Source organism: Crocuta crocuta, unplaced genomic scaffold (genome assembly GCF_008692635.1).
Source record: "Crocuta crocuta isolate KB4526 unplaced genomic scaffold, BGI_CrCroc_1.0 scaffold130, whole genome shotgun sequence".
NCBI classification, from domain to species: domain Eukaryota; kingdom Metazoa; phylum Chordata; class Mammalia; order Carnivora; family Hyaenidae; genus Crocuta; species Crocuta crocuta.
Genome location: NW_027527920.1, coordinates 11,818,868 through 11,843,827, shown reverse-complemented (window position 1 = coordinate 11,843,827; position 24,960 = coordinate 11,818,868). Strand labels below are relative to the sequence as shown.

Genomic DNA, 24,960 nt, shown 5'->3' with positions numbered 1-24,960 from the left:
CTAACCAGACATACGTCTTCAGGTATGATAAGTACTAAATCATTTTGGTGCAAGGAGAGCGTTTCCATATGTGAGCTGTGAGAATTTGTGAAACTGGATGAGTACGCAACTATCTGTATAAAAGGACGGCTTTCTTCGGACTCGGATAAATAGCCTACAGAAACAGCGCTTGATAACTCACCACATCTGACAAATCAAAAACTCCCTCCTTCATTTCCTTGGCTGAGAGATAAAATTCTTATATAATGTAAAACACACCGAGTCAGTTCTCACCACTCTCATATACATATGCAGGGTGGCACAGTCTTTCCTAGTCTGAAAACTGTGTTTCATAGACCAAGAGGCTCTTTCAATTCTAACACTCTCCAATGAGGGAAGGCTGAAATACAAAACAGTACTCTTACGCAGTTTCTTTTATTTATAAACTTCTATGAAAAGAAAACATAAATTAAAGGATAATAGTACCTGCATCTCTAACTACTAAATTTTATGATAAGTATTTTTCAGATGGTTTCAATAATAGAGATAACATCATTACTGTTTAGGAGAAAATACATACTCTAGTAGTTACCATCCTTACCATGACAATTTGTAGTTTTTTTTTTTTTTAACGGGTGAAAATAAACATATCATATATAAGACAAATTATACATTTTAAAGTAAAGTGAGTCTGAAAACTAAGCAAAAGATTGGGGTATCGGTTCTACTAATTACTTGCTATGTAATTAAAAAGTTCCTCCTTGGAAAATGATAGGAAGGAAGGACATGAAAGTATTCTATACTTAAATTGTATTAGCATTCTGTAAGTGCCAAATATGATAAAACATGAGTGTTTCAGATATAATACTTATAATAATCCCCTAAAAACGTATAAAAGGACACCTTTCCAGATGCATCTAAGATTACCGCAAAATATTCATATGGAGTTAGAAAAAAAAAATTCTACCTACTAATGCTTTCTTCTGCCAAAAAGGAAATATCAGCATTCTAATTCTTTCAATGAACAGAACGGATACTTCACTCAACACAATCAAGGACTATAAAAAAAGTACAAACAGTACAGAAATACACTAATTATAATACCTCTTCCCTTACATTTCACCGTATTATTATAATAATATAATCGTCATCATAATGATGATCCTTCAAACACTGTGTTGTTAACTGTAAAAGAGAGCCAGAAAGCAGTGGTTCCCACTCACTTAACAAATTCTTGGCTCTGAACATGTGACTCATGTCTTCTTACCTTGACTGAAATTTTTAGCATGTTTCCATGGACACTGGGAGGAAATACAAAATCTTCAAATGGACACTGCCAGTCTATGGACATATGGCCTAGGATTTCAACTTCCTTTATACACAACACTCGCCTATTTTGCAAAAAGAAAAAAAAAGATGCAAGTAGTGATAAAGACAAATTACTCTAATATTTTGCTCTGCTGGATGGCAGACATAGTACTTGCTCAGTAAACAATATAACCTGGAAAAAAAAGATATGCTTTATATTTTAAAAAAGTCTAGGTAGGTAGCTGTCAAGTAAAGAGCAAATATGGCACTGACTAACTAACACAGCAGACTTTCAAAAATTCCCCTTCTGCCAATCTTGCAAAATTCAGAAAAGTGTCATTTTTAAAAAAACTGACCGAAAAACTAAAATCGTCTTTGAAACACATAAGGAACAGGCTGTACTCTCATCCGGGAAGCAATAAAAGCAGAAGCCCCTGAAAATGTTTTACTTGGAAAATTATTAATTGCTCTTTACTGTCAATCATCTATGCCTTCCAGTCAAGAAAGAATGTGCAGGAAATGTCAGAAACCTCAAATGTCAGCAAAGATTCACTTTAGGCCTATTAATAAATATCAGGTTTGAACACTTTAACACTAATGTACTGTATCACAGAGTGAGTATCCCATTTTACTCAATAGCAAAAATTTTTTTTTTAATTTAAAAAAATTTTAAAAATTTAAAAAAAAGAAAAAAGGAAAAATCACAGAATCTTTAAAGGGCATCTATATTGATTTCCCAGTGTGTGATTCAGATTAATTACTGATATAACCCATACTTGATTCTAAAGTTTCCATTACAGAAAGTGTAACTAGGAAAGCAGAGGAACTGTTAATTCTACAAATATCCAGGGTTCTAGAAAAACAAAGAAGATAGGGTTTCTGCATGAGAGATACTCATAAGCTAGAAGGCAGGTAAACATGTAAATATATGTGACAGCACAGTTAGATGAGTGTAATAGCATAGTGTGTGGAAAATTATTCTGGAGCACAAGAGAGAGGGACTGATTATGTTGGTAAAGTGTGTGGTTTAAGAGCTGATTTTTGAAAGAAAGGAGTTCTCTAGGTGGAAAGGAAAATCATAGTTTAGACAAATGGAATAGAGGGTTGACATAAATGGTGGTACAAGAAAGGGAAGGTTTATTTGAGGAATGTTGAGGTCTGTAGCTGGATATACACAGAGGTGAGAAAATTAGTTTAGTGCCAGATCTTGAAGAGTTTTTTGTGTTTTTAATTTTTTTTTCCATTTTAATAAATTTTGACTTTAACCTATAGGCAAGGGGAACTTTCATGATAAAGTTTCCTATTTTAGAGTCATGGACCCAGTGGACAAGGGAGGAGAAGTGGGATAGACAACTAAGGGAAAAATTTACTATAATAGTCCAACCAGGAAACAGAATGTCAGTGAAGGCAGCAGCTGTGAAAAGGGAGGAGAACAAGCTAGATTCTAGATGCTTAGAAGGTAAAGTTGAATGAACTAGGTAACCAATGGAGGGTGGGGATGGAAATAAACCCCAGAGCACTATATTTCTCAGCAGAGGAACTACTGGAATCTGGGGCTGACTTGAGACTCTGCTGTGCTTTGTAAGAAGTTCAGCATCTGAAGTCCCAGCCTTGGTAGAGCCCTCCGATCACTGTGACATCCTTCTACACCCCTTCATATTCTCCCTAGGAAATGGATTACACTTCCCCTCACCTCCTGCCCCAGAAGAGAATCATAAGAGCTAAGTGTTACAGATAACTATTACAAATCACTGTGTCAAATGTAAATTCATTATTCCCACTGTGTTTGAACTCCCTCCTCTCTTGACCAGGCCAATAGCATTACTGTTTTCCTGACACCCTAAATCCTCTTCATTCTCCTCCTCTGGCTCCACGTTTACCAGAGCTCAAATCTTAGTTTTCTCCTATTCAACACACTGTCTCAGGAAAGTCTCCGAGATCTTAACTCCAATCCTTATCCAAAGTCCAATTACCTATACCTGTGTTTATAATCTCTATCTGTACCTGTCCCCCTGACTACTGAAGTATGTCTACTTTGGTATATCAGAGCCATGTCAAACTCACTAAGCCCAAATACAGAAACAAAAACAATCTCTTTCCTCAAGTTACTATAAATGGCAATACCAACCCCCTTGGTACCTAAGCCCCAAACCAAAAGGTCGTCTTATATTCCCTTCTCTTCTACATTCAATCAGTCACCAAGCTCTGGTCTCTCAAGGCTGCCCCTTCTATCTGTCTTGATTCTTCTTTTTAGTGTAGGCCTCACCACCTCCTATCAGTTAATTGCCACGGTCTCTAGGGTAAACAGAATTCTAAGACAGTCCTGAAGATTCTCCATATAGTATATATTGGTTTATAGACTGGAATAATCCCCACAACTATGAATATGATGGATTTCACCCCCAAGATTCGGTTTTATTATAAAGCACAGACAGTTTTAAGAAAAAGTTTGATCTCCGTGGGTGTGATCTAACCATGAGGGCCCTTTAAATCTGGGTCAGAGACTGAGAATCAAGAGTGCAGTTGTGGGGATGAAGATGCACACGGCCAAAATGAGGGTAGGTTCCAGATGCTTGATAGCAGGTGCCTAGCTGACAGAGATCCAGGAAACTGAGATATTAGTCCTACAAGTGCAAGGAACCGATTTCTGCCAACAACATTAAATGAGCGTAGAAGTGGATTCCTTTCCAGAGCCTTCAGGAAGGAAGCTGTACACCTTGATTTCAGCCTGTGAGACCCTGAGCAGAGAACCCAGCCATGCCATCACAAACTCCAGACCCAGGGAAATGTGAGATAGTAAACCTGTGCTGTTTTAAGGTACTAACTCTATAGTAATTTTCTATGCAACAATAGAAAATTGGTCTCTAACTGGTCTCCCTTTCTCCATTCTGATCCTTCTCCAATTCAGCATCTGAACTGCTGCCAGGGATTTTTCTAAACTGCAAACCTCATCATATTAGTTCTTGTGTACAAGTCGTAATGTGAATTTAAAAAAGACTTAATGTGAGTACAATGTGCATATACCTCTATGTGAAAAGCTGTGGTAATGAGCAATGAAATGTCTGTACTTTAAAAAAAAATTAATACTCTTCCATCACATTAATAATAAAATCTATACCCTTCAGACATCATGAGTAGACACATATGGCTTATTTCATCTCCGAGTGCTTCCTTACAAACATCCTAGTACCCAGCCATTTCAAATGATCTTATTATTCCAAGTGCCATCCTTTCATGTTTTATGCTTCTGACTGCCTGCTATTTACCTGTATGAAAACTCCATATTCTACAAGACAACAGTTCAAGTTCCTTCTCCCTAACACCTTCCCTGTAACACCTTGGTCCTCACCTTACGGGACCGAAAGTTTTCTGGTCTTCAGAGTCTCTGTTTTTCACTTTATCTTAGCACCTAGCACACTGTGATGTTACTGATAATGTTTAGGTCCCCCCTTTGGAGGAGGAATGGACAGAAGATACAACTTTTATCTGTGTCCCTATCTCTGTTAGACACTGCTAATGTCTGAATGTTCATATCCTCGCCCAAATCATACATGGAATCCTAACCCCATTGTGATGGTATTTAGAGTTGGAGCGGTGGTTAGGTCATGATGGTGGAAGCCTCGGCATTGGTGTCGGTGTCATTATAAAAGAGGCCTGAGAAACTCCCTCACTGCTTTTGCTATACAAGGACACAACAAGAAGATAGCTATCTATGAACCAGGAAGTGAGCCACAGACAGAATATGCTGAAACCTTGATCTTGGACTTCACAGCCTCCAGAAAGGTGTGAAATAAATGTTTGTAGTTTAAGCCACCAGTCCATAGAATTTTTGTTATAGCAGTCAACACAGACTAACGCAGATGGTTAAAAAAGTCTGTTCAGAGAACAATTTCCTAATGAAGATAACTAAAATAAAATATTAAGCAGGAATTTGGATTAGTGGATATACAGCCTAACAAATTTGGGTTATGAGAACTCATTTTTTTCCCTAAAAACTGATAAGAAAAAAATGAGACCAAACTTTGGATGATTTTCAATATGAAAAAATTAAAAGCCCTTTATGTTGGAAAACTCAAAAAATAATCATGAAAATGTTAATAATACATTGGGTAAAAAGGGCTAATATTAATTTACAAAATGTTATTCAATGCAGTAAGAAAAATACAACAAAAAATGAGCAAAGGATATGAAAAAGCAATTCATAGAATAGAAAATATACATAGATGATGAATATATTGAAATGTTCATACTCATTAGCAATCAAACAAGTGCTAGTTAAAACAAAGAATTATTTTCTGCAAATTAAGTTTGCAAAGACCACAAAGTTTAAATGAGAACACTAGTCTTAGGAAAATACACAGAATAAAGCGCATTCTCTAGTTGTTAGTTGTATGTAAAAAAAAAAAGTCCATATAACTGTTCTGATAAAACAAGTTGGCAATAGATAGAAAGGGCCTCAAAAATCTTCACAATTTTAAAATCAGCAATCCCATTGATAAGAACTTATCCTAAGGAAATAAAGAAAAAAAAAGACTTAGCTGCAAAGATGTTTTTATAATAATACAGTATTGGGAAGGAAAAATCTGAGTATCAAATAGTAAGGTAGCATTTGAATCAGTTATAGTATAGCCATAAATACAATATTACATAGTCATTAAAAATCATGTTGTCAAGGGGCACCTGGGTGGCTTAGTCGGTTAAGCGTCCGACTTTCGCTTAGGTCATGATCTCGCGGTTCGTAGGTTCGAGCCCTGTGTCGGGCTCTGTGCTGACTGCCAGCTCAGAGCCTGGAGCCTGTTTCAGTCTGTGACTCCCTCTCTCTCTGACCCTGCCCTGCTCACGCTGTCTCTCTCTCTCCTAGAAATAAATTTAAAAAAACATTAAAAAAATTTTTTTTAAAAAATCATGTTGTCAAAGAGTATCCAATAGTTTGGGAAGATGATCATAACACACTGTTAGGTGAAAAACTCAAGTTAGTTAAATATACAAAATGTATTTTCTGTACATAGTTTTTATAAAATACCTATACAGTAAAAATCACATATACCATCTGGCTGGTAGGATTGCTGGCAAAGGTGATTTTTAGGGGCTATCATAATTTATGATTCAAACTAGGACATTTTTAAGAATGAAGGAGAGCTACTAATAATTTCATTGGGAGGAAAGTGCAAACCAGCTCTGTCCTAGACCAAACCACAATGTACGGATACTTTAATTCCATCCTTTAAATTATTGTCTTTATCAGAGGTGGGCAAACTATGGCCTGCGGACCAAATCAAGGCAGAGCTAAGTAGCTGGGAAACACTATCGCCCTTAAAGCCTAAATATTTGCTATCTGTCCCTTAAAGAAATTCTGTTGATTCCTGATGTCTATTATCTACAATGAATAAGCATAATTCTAGCAATAAAAGAGTTATTTTTTAAAACACCAATTTTAGAAGAAATGCTATTTGTGTAATCATTAAAGGTAAAACAAATCAGCATAATGATAATTACTTCAATCAAAGACATTCCTGCTAGTCTTCTAAAGCTACAAGGAGACTAAATCATTGTACTGGTCAGAAATATTCTACTAACTGCCTCCTGAAAAGCTCTGTAAGTGACTAGATTTAAAATTGCTATGATTTTTTATTTTACTTGAAGAAAAAACAGCTACATAATGTGCACAGTAATAATCCCACAAAATGCCTAAATGAAACAAGTTCTAAAGTATTAAGTATTACCAGAAACACCCCCCTCAAAAAACCCCTGATTTCCATTCTCTACTGTTGAATTAACATAAAAGGTATACAATATTAAAATGAATCAACACACTGCCATTGCAGGTAAGTACAATATATAACACAAACATTGTTTTTGGCCTAATCTAATGGACACACTATAAAATCATGGGTATAAAAAATAAGTGATTACTTGTCCAATTAGTAAAAATGCTTTTTAAATTGTTTTGTGAATATTTTTACTTAATGGACAAGCCATTTGACTAGCTAACTCACTGAAAAAGCTTATGGTTTAAGCCCTAATCCTGTCATGTTAGTTTTACTTTCTCACCTTCCTATTCAAATATATTTCAGTGTAGTAAAGAATCTAATGCAGATTTTGGTCTACTGTAAGTACTCCAGTTTAGTCCTATGAAATACACAGCTTAAAAGGTTTTGAAAATTATTGATATATACTAGCCATTTTGGAGTAAGTGATGTAGAATAAAACTCAGAAAAATAAATGTAGTTTAGTTCAAGTTCTTGTATTTGGAAAAGTTGGAAAAATTATCTACCACTCCTGAAATACTTAGAAAAACATTGGAAAAGACACACAAAAGTAATACCATCCTTTAAAAAGTAGTGCTCATCATCTAAAATAAAATCTAGTAAGAAAAAGTGGTTCATGAATTCAGGCTCAATAGCTGGATTCACAATTCATAGGTAACATATGACGACTACACCTATGGAATCCATCCTAGACTCCGTCTCTCAGGAGTTGTGTAACTGCAATACTTGCTGATCCTCAGTTTCAACATCTCCAAAATGAGACAGTCAGAATAGCCGACCTCAAAGGGCCCATCTGGAGGGTCCACCGAATCTTGGTGATTCAATGACAATGAGCATTTTACAATTTAAGTATAGTTCTCCAAACCCACTGCCATTAGTTTTCAAAATCCTTATCATCTATATTGTTTGCATTTGAGAAAATATCACTTGAAGTTAATACCTGTTTGTAACCATAAGGATTGTCTTCTTGCTTCCAGAAATAGCACAGTGGTATCGATAAGTCTCTCCTTGTAACTTTTTGATGTGATTCTGAAAAGAAAACAAGACTCAAGATTTGCATAGTACATGCATCCAAATATTATTTCCAATACTGTATATTAGTTAATTATAGTAATAGTGCTAGTTAGGGGAAAAAATTATTAGAAACAAAAACAATATTGGCACATGAAGCTAGAAAAATATTCATAGCACATTTATAAATTAACTTTCACTGTGTCTTAAAAAAAATCTGTATTAAATACTTACTAAGTGATGTTCTGATAAAATATATCTCATTCTGTGATAACTCAGAGGTTTAAAATTATCTACCAGAAATAATCACACATTTTCATTAATGTGAAATAATGAAATACTTTCATTAATGGAATATACTATATGCTAATATAAAAGCGTGATATTAACATTACAGGGGTTCTTAACCTTGGGTCCGTGGAAAGATCTGGGAGGTCTATGAACCACCTAAAAGAGACTATATGAAAATGTGGTTTTGCAACTTTTTTCAAAGGACGGTTCATATTTTTCATCAGATTTTTTAAGTGGTCTGTGATCCTTCTCAAAGGTGAAGAATCATGTATTTACATAGAGATAAATATACCCATAATAATAAAATTCCAAAATAAATGATATCTAATGTTTTGGAATTATGTGGTCTTACATATTAAACATGCATGAAAAGCACATGTATATACCAAATTATATTCTTGAGAAAAAAGAAACTATAATGTCAATATTAACACAAACATGAAGAATTTCTAAGATTTCAAATAGCTGGCACAATTTATTGCTAAAGACAATTAACAAGCATAAATAATTCAAGTATAAATAGTAACACATTAAAATACATTTATTTTCATTTCAACTATTTCCAAACTATTGTGATTTGAATTAGCACACATTAAAAACAGTTATTTTTTATAATTAATGCTAATGAAATATCATTGACATTATCTATAGTGCACGATTAAAGATCAGATGACATAATGTATATGAAACTACAGAACATAAACATACCTAAGAAGACCGTAACATTTATAACCAAGAATATGACATCAATACTATTAAAAGAATAACATAATAATAATCACAAGCAGAGAAAGCACATTTGTTATTATTTCAATGCTTAAATACACATTTTCCCAAAATCCTTGGTTCAGTCATTCCTTGACAGTTATAATAAGCCATGAGCAAAGATGAATCCCCAAAGAAGTAGGATCTCATCTTCAGAATGAGTCTCAGAGACAAGTGGAGTTTAAGTCCCTTGTTGCACATCCTGCCTGTGAGAATTAGCTAAAATCTTTTAACATCTATACCTTAAATTCTTTAATAAAGAGAAAATGGGAAATGAATATAACAATTCAGTACACTTATATTCAGCTTTGAAATTTAAATGTTAAAATATTTAGGTTTGAGATGCAATGTAAAAGAAATACTACCCAGTCTGCATCTTGTATGCATTTTCACTAGTTTATCAGGGTTGTCCTTTGAATAACTGAAAGCCTTTAAGGATAATGTACCACCATACTAAACTACCAGAAACTGTTTTCAGCACTACTAAAATCCACTATACTCTGAGATTCAGATTAAGATAGTCAGTCACTGATGGCAGCAGGAGACCAGATTTACAATTTAGCAAAAGCATTCAAGATTTTCATGTAAATTCTAAGGAAATGATATATGAAAAAAAAACGTATAAGGATGTTTATCACAAAATTATTAGTGTTAGTAAAGTACCAGAAGCATCTTTAATGCCAACAACTTGGAATGGTCAAATACACACTGGAATGGTTACCTCAATAGATAATAATGCAAGAATTAAGAATGAAGCATTTCAATGAACATGGAAAAAGGTAATTGAAATCAAAAAGCAACAGACATCATTTTAAATATCATATAGTCACAAGTATGTGAACCAAGAGAATATTAAATAAAAACTGGCCATATATATATAGATATATATTATCTCATATATATGTGTGTGCATATATATATATATATGCATGTATAAACAGTAATTATCTTAGAAGATAAGGGTTAAGCAGAAAAGTACATCCTATGAAAACACAGTATATGATTTAGTAACTTTGAAAGCTGAGTGAATACTACAGAGCAATACTCAAGAGAAAAAGAAAATGGGGTAAATGAAAAGATTCCCAAATAAATTGTCTAGAATGTATCCATATTATACTAAGGGCTAGGAGGACATAATTTTACACTCCAGTGTTCTTTAATATTTACACGTTTTCTTATACTTGGTCCCTGAAGGACAGAAGTTTTTATTCCTTTTGTATATCCAGCACAGTCTAGATAATCAATAAATACTTCATACCTAAGTGATTACACCAAGACAGGCAAGGGATCAAACAGCCTAAACTTAACTATCCATGCCTACCCCTGTCACCTATGGAAAAAATTAGCAAGTCCTCTCATTAATGTACAATCATTTTAGCTTTTCCAGGAACTATAATAATATATTTAAGTTTAAAAGATTGTGTGATATAATAACGAAAACAAATACCTCAGACAAGATACATTTAGCTAAAATAATAAATGTTACTGGGATTTTGTGCTTCTAGACATGCAGTTGAAAAAAGGGAAATCACAAGGTTAATAACATAAAGAACTAAACACACAAAAGGTAAACAATAAGAAAAAAATGTAAACAAGTTACACAATTTCCTAAAAGTCTTGTAAAATTGCAACATATCCAAGAAAATTAAAAATCATTACTTTTACCTAAGAAGGAAGGGTAATTATTAGTGATGATTTAAGACAGCATCTTGATTAGTTATTGTGCTTGGTTCTCAGAAATTGTACATGCGGTGACATTTTTGCCAACCCTCAATTATCTAGACACAAGAAGAGTTTGTCAGCTGTGGTTTTAGGCTGATATTTGAGTGTCGTTCTTTCCTCTTTCAAGTGCTTGTTTAAATGAGCATTCAATTTATTCTTTTGGTAATGACAATTTAAAAAATATATAATCCAACTGAACAGTTATACGTTAGCAGTTTCCCTCTCTTCAAATGTATGACACATTAAATATAAGTTTATACTTTGGTTTCAATTTTGGGGAGAAGGATGAAAGCTGCTAGATAAGATGCTGCTAAATCAAATCAAACATTTCTATCATTTATAATAAGGAATCAAAATGCAATTTACTTTCAAAATTAACTGTGAGGGTACTAATTTCAAAATGTTAGTTTGTAATTATTTTTGTTCCCACTAAGATAACAAATCCTCTTTAAAAACTTAAAAACAAAAAGGATTGGTTTTTAAAAATAAGGATATCTATAAGTTCAAGAGACACATAATTTGCCAAATTATACGTTCAACTTCTATTTATGTAAATTAAAACTAATAATTGTGAAATAGGCATAACCAACAAGGAGATTCAAGTTTCGAAAAGCAAAAATGCCAAGGGCTGATATTTATGTAACATCATTATAAAATGATTGCCATTTGTCCAGCAAGAGTACTGAGAGGTTAAAAAAGAGAAAAAAAGCGATTAAGGGCACATGTTCTCAAAATTCATGTCTCAACTCTTCTTTGAGGTCTAAGGACCAACAGCAACTTGTATTTCAATTATTAAAACATATGCCCCAGTTAACAGTCCCATAAATTGTGTGAATTGGGGGTGACATGTGAAACACAGTTATATAATTCCACCATCAGCACTCACAGACAGGAAGAACACATAACAGATTGGACATAAGAATTGTCCTTATTTTTCTGCTTTACCTGAAAGTACATGAATACCATAAGAAAAGATAAAAATTTCAAAATGATAGTAAAATTGTCTGCTTCTGAACTCAATATAAGTCTTTCACCAACTAAAAAAAGAGAAGAGTTAATTTGCTATATCCTTTAATATTTTATATTGATCTCTTATTCCTGTACAGTATTACCAGGAATGCCACCATTTTTAATTTCAGTCAAGCCACTATCATAAGTTTAGAGAAGGGTGAGAGTTGTAAAGAAAACTTAATTAAAATGAACAATCAATCTAAATAAATCAAAGACAGTCAATTAATACCACAGTTTGTTTTGATTTTTAAGGATGAAATCAAGTAGTAGCATAGGAAACATTTACTCCTGTATTTCCAGTTCTTGCTGTGTAGGCAGAAAAAGAAAGAAAATAAAGTTAGAAGCATGCAGAAAGATAAAATGTAATCAACATACAATAAAAAATAAAGGCTAAGAACAATGGAGAGTCATTTTACTTTGAAGTCAAAGTAGGAAAATATTAATACATTTTTTTTGGGGGGGGAAGGAATCCAGTCCAGGGAGAAAAGCAATTTATGTATGTATATATTATTTAAAAGCAGTAAAGTTAAAACTAAAATAAAAACGGAAAGAATCCACCTTAAAATATTTTTAAGGTTTAAAAAGATTATAGTTGCACATAATCTTTTTTTTCTCTCCTCCAGCTTCTGTTTACCTGAAAAAATCTAGATTTACAGAGCAGTCCAAATAAATTAATTTGGCTGGGAGAAAAGGAAGCAGTGGAATTCCTATAATTAGCTATAAAGCAGGAGACCAAAGTTAACAGTGTTAACTAAATGAGCTACCACACAAACTGTAATAAAGCCTATGACTTCTTTTAACGTTTTGCTTTCTGCACAAAAAAGCTTTGGACCTGTGCAGAAAAAAAAAAAATTACCAGATATTCCCACTTAAAATATTATGCTAAACAAAAAAAATAAATAATAAAATTCTACTCTACAAACCATGTTCCCTGTGCAATCCTTAAAGAAGTTCATGAATCAGGAACTTTAAGAACCACCCATGGAATCCTCGTCCTAGAAATCTTTAATATTAAATTTTACCCATGACCAGGAAGAACAGAATTTATACCTCAAATAAATCACAGCCCTCAGATTCCTGTCTTTCATATGGGCGAATGATGCCATCCTCGTGGATGAAACGAGGGGGTCGGAGCCTGGACACTTCCTCGGTTGACTCTGCTGCCCTGTATAAGGCAGCAGAATAAGCATTAAAAAAAAAAATGTGACAACCTTTCAAAATAATATATACAAATATATATGTATATTAAACACTGTACTACATTCCATGTTATATCAATATTTGATAAAAACAGTAATTTTAAATAGCCTGCCCATTATAATGCGACAAGTATTATAACCAAGTCTGTTGGACTCCAATTTCCCCCACCTTTTCTTAAAGAAAAGAAAGTATCAAAATAACAAAGGCAGGGACTAGCCTGTCCACTCTCTGTATCCTTGGCATCTAGCACAGGGCCTGGCATATAGTAGGTACCAATAAACATCTGCTGAACACAAGAGAAACTGAACCATGAAAACTGTCTCCTCTCACTCGTTTCTGGTGGCAACCCACCTTGTGAACCTGTCAGAGCTTTCCATCAGACTTTAACATCCTTAAGAGCAGGCAAAGTATTTAACTTATTTATGTATTCCTAGTAACTGTAAGTACAGACACATACCATGCACATGGTATGTACTTAATTACCTCTGAATCCCTTGGAAAGTGCTGCTGGCCATGTCTATGATTCCACCCGTTGGACGAGCCACAGCACCCACAAGCCCTTTTCCAATTCCTTTAAAGAATCCAGCAGCTCCTTCCTTTTTGGCACCTTCATGAAACCAAGGACAATGAATGTATAAAGATATTTTAAAATGAACAAGTTTGAACTCAACAAAAGCCTGAGCCAAATACTGAACTGTTTTACCTAGGTAAACTTCTACATTTCGGCTTTCTAAAGAAATTTAATCATGACATATAAAAAAAAAAGTGGTTTTCAAAGGGTATTGGAAACATCAGTTGTTAGGGCCCACTTCAGGCCTACTGAGTCAGAAAGTGTGGAAGGGAGACCCAGCGATCAGTGTTTTAACATGGTCTGGGGCATCCTGAGTGGTGCTCAAGTTTTACAACCACTGATTTTTAGACCCAAGAATCTAAGGTTTAAGAAATTACCAGAATTTTTTTTTTTTATTCTACCATCAAGAGATTTTTCAAGCAGTGTTACTTTTTTTTAAAATATAAGAACGTTATTGAATTAAAATATTGAACGTTATTCACACACCATATAATTCACATACCCATTAAAATATACAAATTAAATGCTTTTTGTTATATGACAGTTGTGTAACCATCGACACAATCAATTTTAGAAAATGTGTATCCTCTTGAACATAAACCCCATGACCATTAGCAATCATTTGCCATTTCCCCCAACCCGTCTTCACCTGATCCTGTGCAATTGAACTTCTTCCTCCCTGCCCCCCAGACTTAGGCAATCACTAATCTACTTTCCATCTCTACGGATTTGCCTATTCTGGACATTTCCTACAAATGGAATCAAACACTATGTGATCTTTTGGGACTGTTGTTTTTTTGTTTTGTTTTGTTTTTTTTCACTTAGCAACATGTTTTCAAAGTTCATTCATTCATCTTGTATTTGTAAGAGCACTTGATTTGCTTTTACAGCTGGATACCATCACATTGTATAGCTATACCACATTTTGTTTAATTATGCATTGCTGACAGACATTTAGGCTGCTACCACCTTCGGGCTATTATGTTCCATGGACACTTATACATAAGTTTTTGAGTGAACATATGTTTTCAATTCTCTTAGGTATACACCTAGAAATGGAGTTGCTGTCACACACATTAATGCTGTTTATATCCAGGTGTCCCAGCACCATTTGTCGAAATGGCTACTCTTTATGGAATTATCTTGGCACCTTTGTTGAAGATCAACTGACCACAAATCTAAGGATTTATTTCTAGAATCTCAAGTCTATTCCATCAATCTATATGTCTATCCATATGCCACTACCATTGTCTTAGTTACTCTACCTTGATGGTAAGTTTTTAAATTGGTTAGTATAAGTTCTCTAGCTCTGTTCTTTTTCAAGATTGTTGTGGCTATATGAGGTCACTTGAATTCCCATACATATTTTACAATCAGCTTGTCAATTTCTGTAAAGAAGCCAACTGGGATTTTGATTGGGACTGTACTGAAAAAAGGATTTTTTTTAATAGAATTAAAAAAAAAATCAATTTCTATTGAGGATCTAAAGGAACCCAGTTGAACTATGGCCCTGCTGAAAATAACATTCAAAGTCTGAATGAGAGTCTATTACTTAATCTCTCTACTTTCTGAGGAAAGTACATTCATTTAAAAACAATTTAAGACTATGAGCATAAAATGAGAAATTCTCTCAATTAAATAACTAGTAGCAATAACGGATCAACTCTTCAACTTCGTACAGGAAGGAGATACTCGCAACCTACCTTCCACAGGTTTTGTTATGATCCCAGTCACTCCACCCACAACTCCCTGAAAGAGAAATCAATCATGAAGTCAAACCTGAATGGAAGGTGCTTATGCCAACCACTAGGGGTCTCCACCTACACACTAGAAATAACTTTTTTTCCAAAAAAAAAAAAATGAGGACTTGATAATGTGAACGGCATGTAGCTAAGTGAGTACTATAATTTTTTAAATATTACATAACAGCAAATTTTAAATAAAAGCACCTTGTACAAGTAAACTTTTATAACAAGAAGAATAGAAAAGCAGGCAAAAATATCCTACATCTGACTCTGGCACCAATTTAGCTACAGAACCACGGGCAATTGATTGAATCTCTTTAAGCCTCAGTTTCCATGCCGGTAAAATGAATGAATTGAGCCAAATAATCCCTAAGATCCAATTATAATTTTAATGAAATCACTTTGTAATTTAATGGAAGTGTGGAAAACTGAAAATGAAGGGACCTCTGAAGGACAGCAAACAGCCTGACAAAGTACTTTAGATTAGACTACACATAACACTATAAATCAGTGGTACAAACACATTACGAGTTAAAAACAGTAATACGTTTATACATTCTTAATACTTGCCAAGTAATGGTAGTAAATAAATTTACCTGTATGTTACACAAATGAACAGAAAGAGAACTGAAGTATACACATTATTTAAAAGATCAGATACTTCTGGAAGGAGAGGAGCATGATTAAACAGTACTTCATTGGTTTACCTATAATGTTTCCATTATTTATTAAAGGGAGAACTTATAAGTTCTTATAATTACTGATAAAGAGAACATTCATATGTTACCTGTATAATTAAATAATATTCATAATTACCTGTGTAATTTTTAAAGTACTGAAAAATAGTGAAAAGCAGTCCTGGTTTATAAAGACTTAACTTGGGGCGCCTGGGTGGCTCAGTCGGTTAAATGTCCGACTTCGGCTCAGGTCATGATTTCACGGTTCGTGGGTTCGAGCCCCACGTCGGGCTCTGTGCTGACTGCAAGGTCAGAGCCTGGAGCCTGTTTCAGATTCTTTGTCTCCCTCTCTCTCTGACCCTCCCCTGCTCATGCTGTCTCTCTCTCTACCTCTCTCTCAAAAATAAATTAAAATACATTAAAAAATAAAGACTTAACTTGTATACCTCCCCTTCCACAGAATTGGTCAACTGATGATGACCTGAACAACGCTTCCTCCCTCTTGTTACCATCATTTACCGTATTTCTCTCTGCTTTACTTCCTCCTCTTCCAGAAGAGTGCTAATCTGCCATCATTCTAGAACTTTCACTCCAGCCCAAATGCCAAACGAAATCTGGGATTTGGGGGAGACATGTGATGGTGGTATCAGGGAAGGAAAGCACATAAGGCAACAGCAAAGCCTATCCTTTATCAGTACTGCTGCTGCAACAGACCTTTACTCACAAGGGATATTCCAAATTTCACACAACCAGCTGAGTACATATTCTAAAGTGTATAGAACGGTTCAGGGCTTCTTGAAGACTCAGTAAGAGACTCACAAGCAGAAAGCCCTTTCCTCCTCTGGCCAGACTGTCTCCAAAATCTTTAGGCTGTCGACCCATCTCTTCTCTTCTTTTTTGCTGATATTCCTTGTCCATTGTAATTGCCGCCAAACCTTTTCCAACAGAACCAGTGATGCGAGATACAACTCCTGCTGCACCACCTACCAAAAGATGCGGATATGTGAGTCACACTGCTTCTTTAAAGAGCAGCGACCCCCAAAATCAAGAGCACACTGTATACACTGTATGTTAGCCAACATGACAATAAATCATATTAAAATAATAAAGAGCATTACCACAATACACAGCACACTTTTGCCTTAATCAGGTGCTTCAAAGTCTGTCTCATATACAAACACAGAGAAATGTATCTTTACCATTCCCTGTTTATTAAGAAAAGGAATCAAACTATTCAAAGTACACTGATTATCCAAAATTTTTCCATAAACCTAAAATTGCTCTAAAAGACATAGTATTGTTTCTTTAAAAAAGAAAAAGTACATTGAATCAACACTACAAAGACCAATAAACAAACCCAGAAAGTCTGTGTTAAATTATTTTCCATTCAAGAACAAGGGGACACACCTTTTAAAGGGGATCATTAGAAAATGGTTCCCTCTTTTATTAAATATAATTTGTTTTTTACAGACAATACGTTTTAGAAAAACTGTAATAAAAAATAGATATTTATATACACAATATGTGATACATACCTACAGTGTGTCCAAAGAGACTTCTGACTCCAATCACTAAGCCCTCAGCAAATTCTTCAGGTCCCTGAACAGGACCCTGGCCAAAAAAAAAAAAATAGACAGATAGATAGATAGATAGAAAGATAGATATAGATATATAAAGTTTGTTATTTAAGATTTAAATAAGCTCAAGACTTTGATCTAATATTCCAGGGTTTCCATAAAGATATAGAATCTGTAAAGACCCATAAACACTGTGATGTCACAGTTTTCCCTCTAATTCAAATACTGACAGCACACCTACTGGGTATGAAAATACCTTCAACCCACATGGTTTCAGTAAACTCTTCTGAGATAATAAAACCTAGACAGAAAGAAGTCAGTGGCTTAAATCACAATTTGAAGTTACCAGCTGCACTGGTAACAAGACTTAGAGCCCACCGTTTTGATTCTTTTGTTCTCCCATGCAGTCTTTCTGCTTTGTCCTGCTAAAACCCTCACTACTTTGGGCTCCTAGATCCCTTAAATGCAGGCAAACAGGTTAGAAAAAAGCTTGAATACAAAACAAAGTCAGCTTTTCATATCTCATGAGTCCTTTCCATAGTGGTGAAACAGCCCTGAAATGTGTGAACCTACCAAGCATTCTTCCTTAGAACTACATGAAATCCTGGAAAATGTGGGTATGTTTTAACGCCTAGACATCAGAAGCACTGAATTAATTCTGAAACAATCCTTTAATGCCATCTCAAGTAATTTTAAATTAAAATATGACATTGATGTATTTCTGTTATTTGAATATGATTCAGTTCCCATATACAATTAAAATACAAATTATTAGTCACACAGAACAGAATATCATTTTCTGGACCTATATTTGAAAGATCAATACCTGAAAGGGTTCATAGAACAAAGCTTCAACTCCTTCAGACAGGCCTCTAATTAATCCAAATGGGTTTCCAAGCACGTCTAAGCCCAATACAAGGACATACATTTGTTTCAAGAACTAAAGGGAAAAAAAGTAAATTAGGTCCTTTACTACTGTTACAAGAAAGAATATCATGATGCCTTGGGAAAAAAGGAGAGTGCGGACTAAATTAGGTTGTTAAAGGAAAGCTATGCAGGATAACCATCGCTACATCCATTAACTGATCTTTCACTATGAGCCAGGCATTATGCTAGCACTTTATAATTGCTTTCAATTTGGATAGACTGGTTTAAGGCAGTCTACCAGTTAGCAGCTATGTAATGCTGGACAAGTCAATTAGTCTCTTTAGGCCTCAGTTTTCTCTTCTAAAAAATGGAAGGTGGATAACATGGACCTTGCACAACTAGTCTGCATATGAAATGAATATATAATTCAAAAATGCTTATTTTTATTATGTTATAATCACTACTGCTATGAAATGAGATGGGGAAATAACTAATAATCGAAACAAAAAAACAAATGAAAATATATCCTTATCTGAATAGGTTAATAACCATAATGTATATATACACTGTAGGAAAAAAGACCTTCTAGCAGAGGGAAGAAAGGGGAACTTCATCCCACAGTTCCATGGTACAGCAATGGTATCCTACTACCATGAAACAACAATTGCCCCTGCATCCAATTCAAGCCATTGAATAACTGAGGCACGGGAAAACGCCTGGCTTGGAATTCCTCTCCCATTTCTCCTAGACTATGCTTCGAAACTGTAGACATTTATGAAATAAGTGTGTTGGCTCCTACATCAGTATTCTTTTCCAAAGTGGTAAATGTATAATTGCAAAGGGAAAAAAAGGCACTAAAGGAAGCTTTTAAAAATTTTTGTGGAGAGGAGAAAGAGCTAAAGAAATAGAAATTAATCATTCAATAAAATGAGTAAGAAATGAGACTACAGGGGCACCTGGGTGGCTTAGTCGGTTAAGCGTCCGACTTTCGCTTAGGTCATGATCTCGCGGTTCGTGGGCTCGAGCCCCGCGTCAGGCTCTGTGCTGACTGCCAGCTCAGAGCCTGGAGCCTGTTTCAAAGTCTGTGACTCCCTCTCTCTCTGACCCTCCCCTGCTCATGCTGTCTCTCTCTCTCTCTCCTAGAAATAAATAAAACATTTAAAAATTAAAAAAAAAAAGAAATGAGACTACAAATTAAGGTGTATTAAATAAACAATGTTGCACACTGTGCAATCACATACAAGCATTTTGTTTATATTTTGTTAAATATATTCCTTGTGAGCTACTATGATAGGAAATTACCTGTTCACTGTAATGTCTAACAACACTCCACATAAGCTGATCTCTCTTGTAAAACTGATATCGAATTTCATAATAAGCAAGTCTGGGAGGAGAAAGAAAGATTCAAAAGCATGATCATTACATTTTGAGATAAGAGACTTAAAATTTCAATGGTAAGTTAACCATTGCTAATTCTTTCACAATTCCATTTGTACATCTGCCACATAAATTTATGTTTGAGATCTTAATGTTATGGTAACAAAATTACTATAAAACTGGTGCATTCTCATACAAGTCTTTCATAAACACATAAAGTGTAAAAAGATTGAAAAAGTCAACCATAATCCCATTACACGGTGAATTTTTAGGCTTTTTCTTTTTCTTTTCATTTCCCACTTTAAATTCTCTCTTTTCTATCCAATTCAAAAATATTTAAAACAGTTTGTATGCATTTTTATACTCAATATTGTGAATGAGGATTTCTCTAGGTTATTCAAAATTCTATGTAACCACTTTTAGTGGTTGCATAGCATTCCAGCATGTGGAAGTGTCAAAACAAAACAATTTTACCACTGTCAGACATTTCCAAATCTTGACAATAATAATTAGCACTGCCATATGTAAATTTTGAATAGAACTCTTTGGTTGCATTTCAAGATTTTTTTGGGACTGAATTCCCAATAAAAGAATTACTAAATGAAAAACTACAAAAACATATGAGGCTTTCATATATATACACATATATCTGTACTCTTACAAATAGTTTTTTAAAAAGTACCCACTTGTTAGACCCATAGGATTATTCATATTTAAAAATCTTTGATAATTTACTTGAATTTGCATATATTATTTGATATATGATAAAGTTGAACATTCAAATATCTATAAGCCACTGTATCTTCCCTCTTGTATGGTCCTCTGGTGATTATGGTGTTGGAATCTTCAGGTTTGTCTTGTCAATGTTTGATATTAAGACTATTAACCCTCTCCCTGTCATATTTGTCCTTCTATCTTCCCAGTTCATTTTCTAATTGTTTTCACTGATTTTGTTTTATTTACTTTCTATGTAGTCAAATCTATCTTGTATTTTCCACTGTGGGTTTTTCCATTGCTTTTAAACTGAGAACACTTCCTTTACTCAGAGATTTGACAACAATTAACCTCAGTGTTTTCCTCACTCTTTCTCATTTGAATTTTATATTTAATCCTTCTGTTCCCATGAAACTTGATAGTGTACAAGTATGGTGGAAATGGTATAAATGGAAATTTTTTTCCCTCCAAGGTAACTACTTGTTCCAATACCACTGTGGAAGATCCAGTAAACGTTCACTGAATTTATATGTGTCTAGCACACATAAATATTCTCAGACTAAATGTGGGCAAGGGGTTATTATCTATACTTTTCCATATGATTATACTGAAATGCCATCATACTGCTACATATTTCAAATATAAGTCTGCTTTAAAATATGGTCAATTTTTAACCTAGTACTCAAATAATTCCATTTTTATTCTACATTCATGATTATCAACATATGAATACCTGAAGAAAATATAAAGCCTTTTATGAGTAAAATAAGCATATCAAAAAAGCATAATTAGAAAAGAGGCCAAACTTTTCAAGTATAGTGAGAATTATATTTCTAAGCTAACATTGTAGCCCAAATGGGAAGAATTGATATCCAGAAAATAACCTTCATACAAAACCCTCCCCATCTACTTTAATATAAATCTTACTTGAATATTAAGTCATCCACGTCAGTCAAAGTAGCACCTATGCTTTTCAAGAGCAGATTAATAGAATGAATTGCAATCATTTCCTGTTTTTCTTTGTCTGACTCTCCACTTCCACTACCCAAGGACAGACTCAAATGCAACTAAAAGAAAAAAATGTTCAATAAATAAAAGCTAAAAACAACCAAAAAATTTACATACATAGGAACCAAATCTTTGAGATACAAACAGATGTTGTATATTTCAGTCCTAAAGAAAGCTATTATTTGTTCCTCTACACACAACACAGGGTAACTCACTAATATCTGATTCTCGTATTAGCTTTTTGATAAAATACGAAGTAGTCTGTTGCAAACATAGAGCTATAGTTTTATTCAAAGTGTATACATACCATTGTGTTTCTATCGAGGGGGCTCAAAACACTTCAGAAAAACAGTACAATCATTTTAAGAAAAGACACATGTCAACTGGCACACAAGTAGTCTACCAGTCAAAGTAACAAATAATCATTCATTTTTATCCAACTCAAGTAATAATCTATGGCAATAATTAACAATAACAATTATAATTATACAATAATAAGTAGCAACAACAGGACGATTATAGCAACAAATTGTTAAATAAATTTTTAAAAGAGTTAAGAAGTTTTTCAGCTTCCACAGACTCCTTTAACTTACACACAAGATCTACACATTACCATTTGGCTGCTTCTACTTTGTGCTGTATCATCATTAATGCAATAGTGGCAAGGACACAGGTAGAAGGTAATTCCATCTGTGCAAATAAAGCAGATGACTCTCCTTTCTGATTCTGCATTTTACTAAACCAATGTGGAGCTCAACAGAAGACACCCGGGGAAAACCAGGAAAGCGTGGGTGCTGTTTTTTTGGTTTGCTTTTGTGTTTTTGATTGTTTGATGTAGACTTCTGCCCATTTACAGGGTCAGAGAATGTGGCAATCCATGAAAGGTAAGTTTAGGTGGACAGAGATCCAGCTTTTCCCTTAAGGCAAAGTCACCATGGAATGAGAAAATAACTACTGTTCACGATCTTAATTATTCAACTTCATGGCACAATTTCCAATGTGCATAAAATCCTGAGTTGGTAAATTAACAATCTTTAATACTACCCTAAGATTAGAAACTCGATGAAGTCATTTTATACCTTCCAGAACAACTCTGATAGAAGGCATTCAGTAAATACTTGTGGAAGGTATTATTCACTCTCATATATGACTTTCATTTAATCATGAAAAAGAAATTGTGTTAACCTACCACATAAAACAGTATCAATTTTAAACTTAACACTATAAATACGTCTAATACAACCAAATTAGTACATCAATTTAAAATAATTCAATTCCATTTTATAAATTAATTTATTTAGCTGAGTGGATTGGTGGATGCAATTGAAAATAATGTTCTGTAAATAGTTTGAGGGAATGTAAAGGATCATCAATATTTTAAAGAGTTACTTAATTGTAAATATGGCTCATTACACAAGTTCAGAGCATTATGGTTGATAGCATTTGTGAATTTACTAAGCAGTCACCTCTTCCTATAAAATCTAAAAAGAACAACAAAAAGAAAAAAGGAAATGGGTTCATAAAGTACAAAATCAGGCAAGTGAAAGGTATCCAATTTTCTACTCCCTTAGTTACAATCAAATTTTGGAAGGGTGAAAAACACCACATCAACAGTATAATACCTACTTCAGCGTTTTCACATTCTGGTTAGGGCACCCATTATAGCTTTCTGTTTAGACCGTGAGAGTAGTTACAAAGTGCAACCAAAACAATAAATGTTGTGAGCACTTCTTCGCTTAATTAAGAAATGCTTCTGTCAGCTCCTTCCTTGACTAAAGGGGTTATTAATTCAAGACTAGAGAACATGCTCCAATGCTTTCTCTGTGGGGATTATGGTTGTACATATGTTACAGAAAATTGTCTTAATTATTTCAATTAATCAAATAAAATTCCCACCAAATATTTGATACAACAAATTCAAACCCACATTTGCACACAGATCTTTAAAAACTTGTACAATTCTGCCCAACTTCCAAAATAATAATGATAACAAACCTTAACAGGAGAAATATGGAAATGTTCAAAGAAACTAAGAACTGATATATCAGTCACTGAGGTCTCCATTAATTCTGTGTTGAGAGCATCAATATCTTGCTGGATTAACTTTGTCTGAAAAAAAATAAATCAAGAGTTTCTATTTTATTTTATTATTTCTCCAGGCAGTTGAAAGAATGGCTGATTTGATTTTTTTAGTTTATGATTTTCCCCAAGAAATAAAAATTGTTACCCGTTTTCTTTCAGCTTCTGGGTCAGTTGCTGGGGTAAATAGCGCAATAATAGCTCCTAGAAACCCCTGATCAACCTTCAAAGCCATCTCCTGAATGAGGACCATAAAATACCTACAGAAAAAATTTTTTAGAAGACTGGAAAAGGGTTTCTATCAAACCTTGTAATTATCAATGTTAAAACTTTGATTTTGGCCAAAAGTCACAATAAGATCTCACTCCATCTCTTCAAAAGTGTTAAGAAGATGAAAGTATCCTTAAACTGAGATTGTTTTATTCATTAGAGTGAAGTTTTCACTAGTGGTAATACTGCTGTATTAATACTTACCATTTAAACTCCCAAATCACATATTTATCATATTACAAAAGAGACAAATAGAATTAGAGGCTATAGCTTGTATTATTTCATTTTTAAAGTCCACAGCAATTACTTTAAACACTTCACAAAAACATACATCATTTATAATTCACTGGCTATTTTATATTCTAATTGGAGTTACAAAGAGGAAAAAGTGGTCAAGGAATTTTATACTTTAAAATTATAGAGGGGCTAGTATTAAAATAAGTTTCAACAAAGAAAATTACTTGACCAAAAGTGGATTAAACAGTTCAGGTGGAAAATAATTTTTATATGGAAGTCATCCTCACGAGAGTGATATTTTCAAAGTAGATTCTCATTTTATATTCCTTTAAATAAACGGGAATCTTTACTTACTTGAACTGTAATACTTTACTGTACTCATTAAATCTTGTTATGACACTCACATCAATGAAAGGTTTGGGCTCTAAAAGGAAGAAAGAAAACAAGAAAAAAAATCAAGCTTATAATAGATCAAAAAATGGGGGGGGAGGGTGCCTGGGTGACTCAATCAATTAAGTGTCCAACTTCTGCTCAGGTCATGATATCGCAGTTTGGAAGTTTGAGCCCCACATTGAAGTTCAAGCCCCACATTGGGCTCCGTGCTGACAGCTCAGAGCCTGGAGTCTGTCGTGAGTTCTGTGTTTCCTTATCTCTCTGCCCCTCCCCTGCTGGTGCTCTGTCTGTCTGTGTCCCAAAAATAAATCAACATTTAAAAAAAAATTTTTTTTAAAGGCTATTTAACTTTTAAAATAGACTGTCTTTACTTTTTTTTTTTTTTTTTTT

At 34.1% G+C, this 24,960-nt stretch overlaps 1 protein-coding gene across 2 annotated transcripts in view; it reads right to left on the bottom strand.

Annotated features, from left to right (window-relative positions):
* VPS13C (vacuolar protein sorting 13 homolog C) overlaps positions 1–24,960 on the bottom strand; it is a 186,579-nt gene that overhangs the window by 1,175 nt on the left and 160,444 nt on the right. Inside the window, exons 69-81 of one of the 2 annotated variants that reach the window (XM_077747730.1) lie at positions 24,532–24,601; positions 23,819–23,930; positions 23,587–23,700; positions 21,511–21,650; positions 19,795–19,876; positions 18,452–18,565; positions 17,584–17,659; positions 16,868–17,031; positions 15,330–15,375; positions 13,539–13,662; positions 12,906–13,020; positions 7,996–8,084; positions 1,247–1,370 (exon numbers count right to left, since the gene is read on the bottom strand). In XM_077747730.1, coding sequence (XP_077603856.1) covers positions 1,247–1,370; positions 7,996–8,084; positions 12,906–13,020; positions 13,539–13,662; positions 15,330–15,375; positions 16,868–17,031; positions 17,584–17,659; positions 18,452–18,565; positions 19,795–19,876; positions 21,511–21,650; positions 23,587–23,700; positions 23,819–23,930; positions 24,532–24,601 — 1,370 coding nt within the window. Of the gene's footprint in view, positions 1–1,246; positions 1,371–7,995; positions 8,085–10,728; positions 12,162–12,905; positions 13,021–13,538; positions 13,663–15,329; positions 15,376–16,867; positions 17,032–17,583; positions 17,660–18,451; positions 18,566–19,794; positions 19,877–21,510; positions 21,651–23,586; positions 23,701–23,818; positions 23,931–24,531; positions 24,602–24,960 lie in introns of those variants that run through there. The other variant, XM_077747741.1, reaches the window with a different exon arrangement.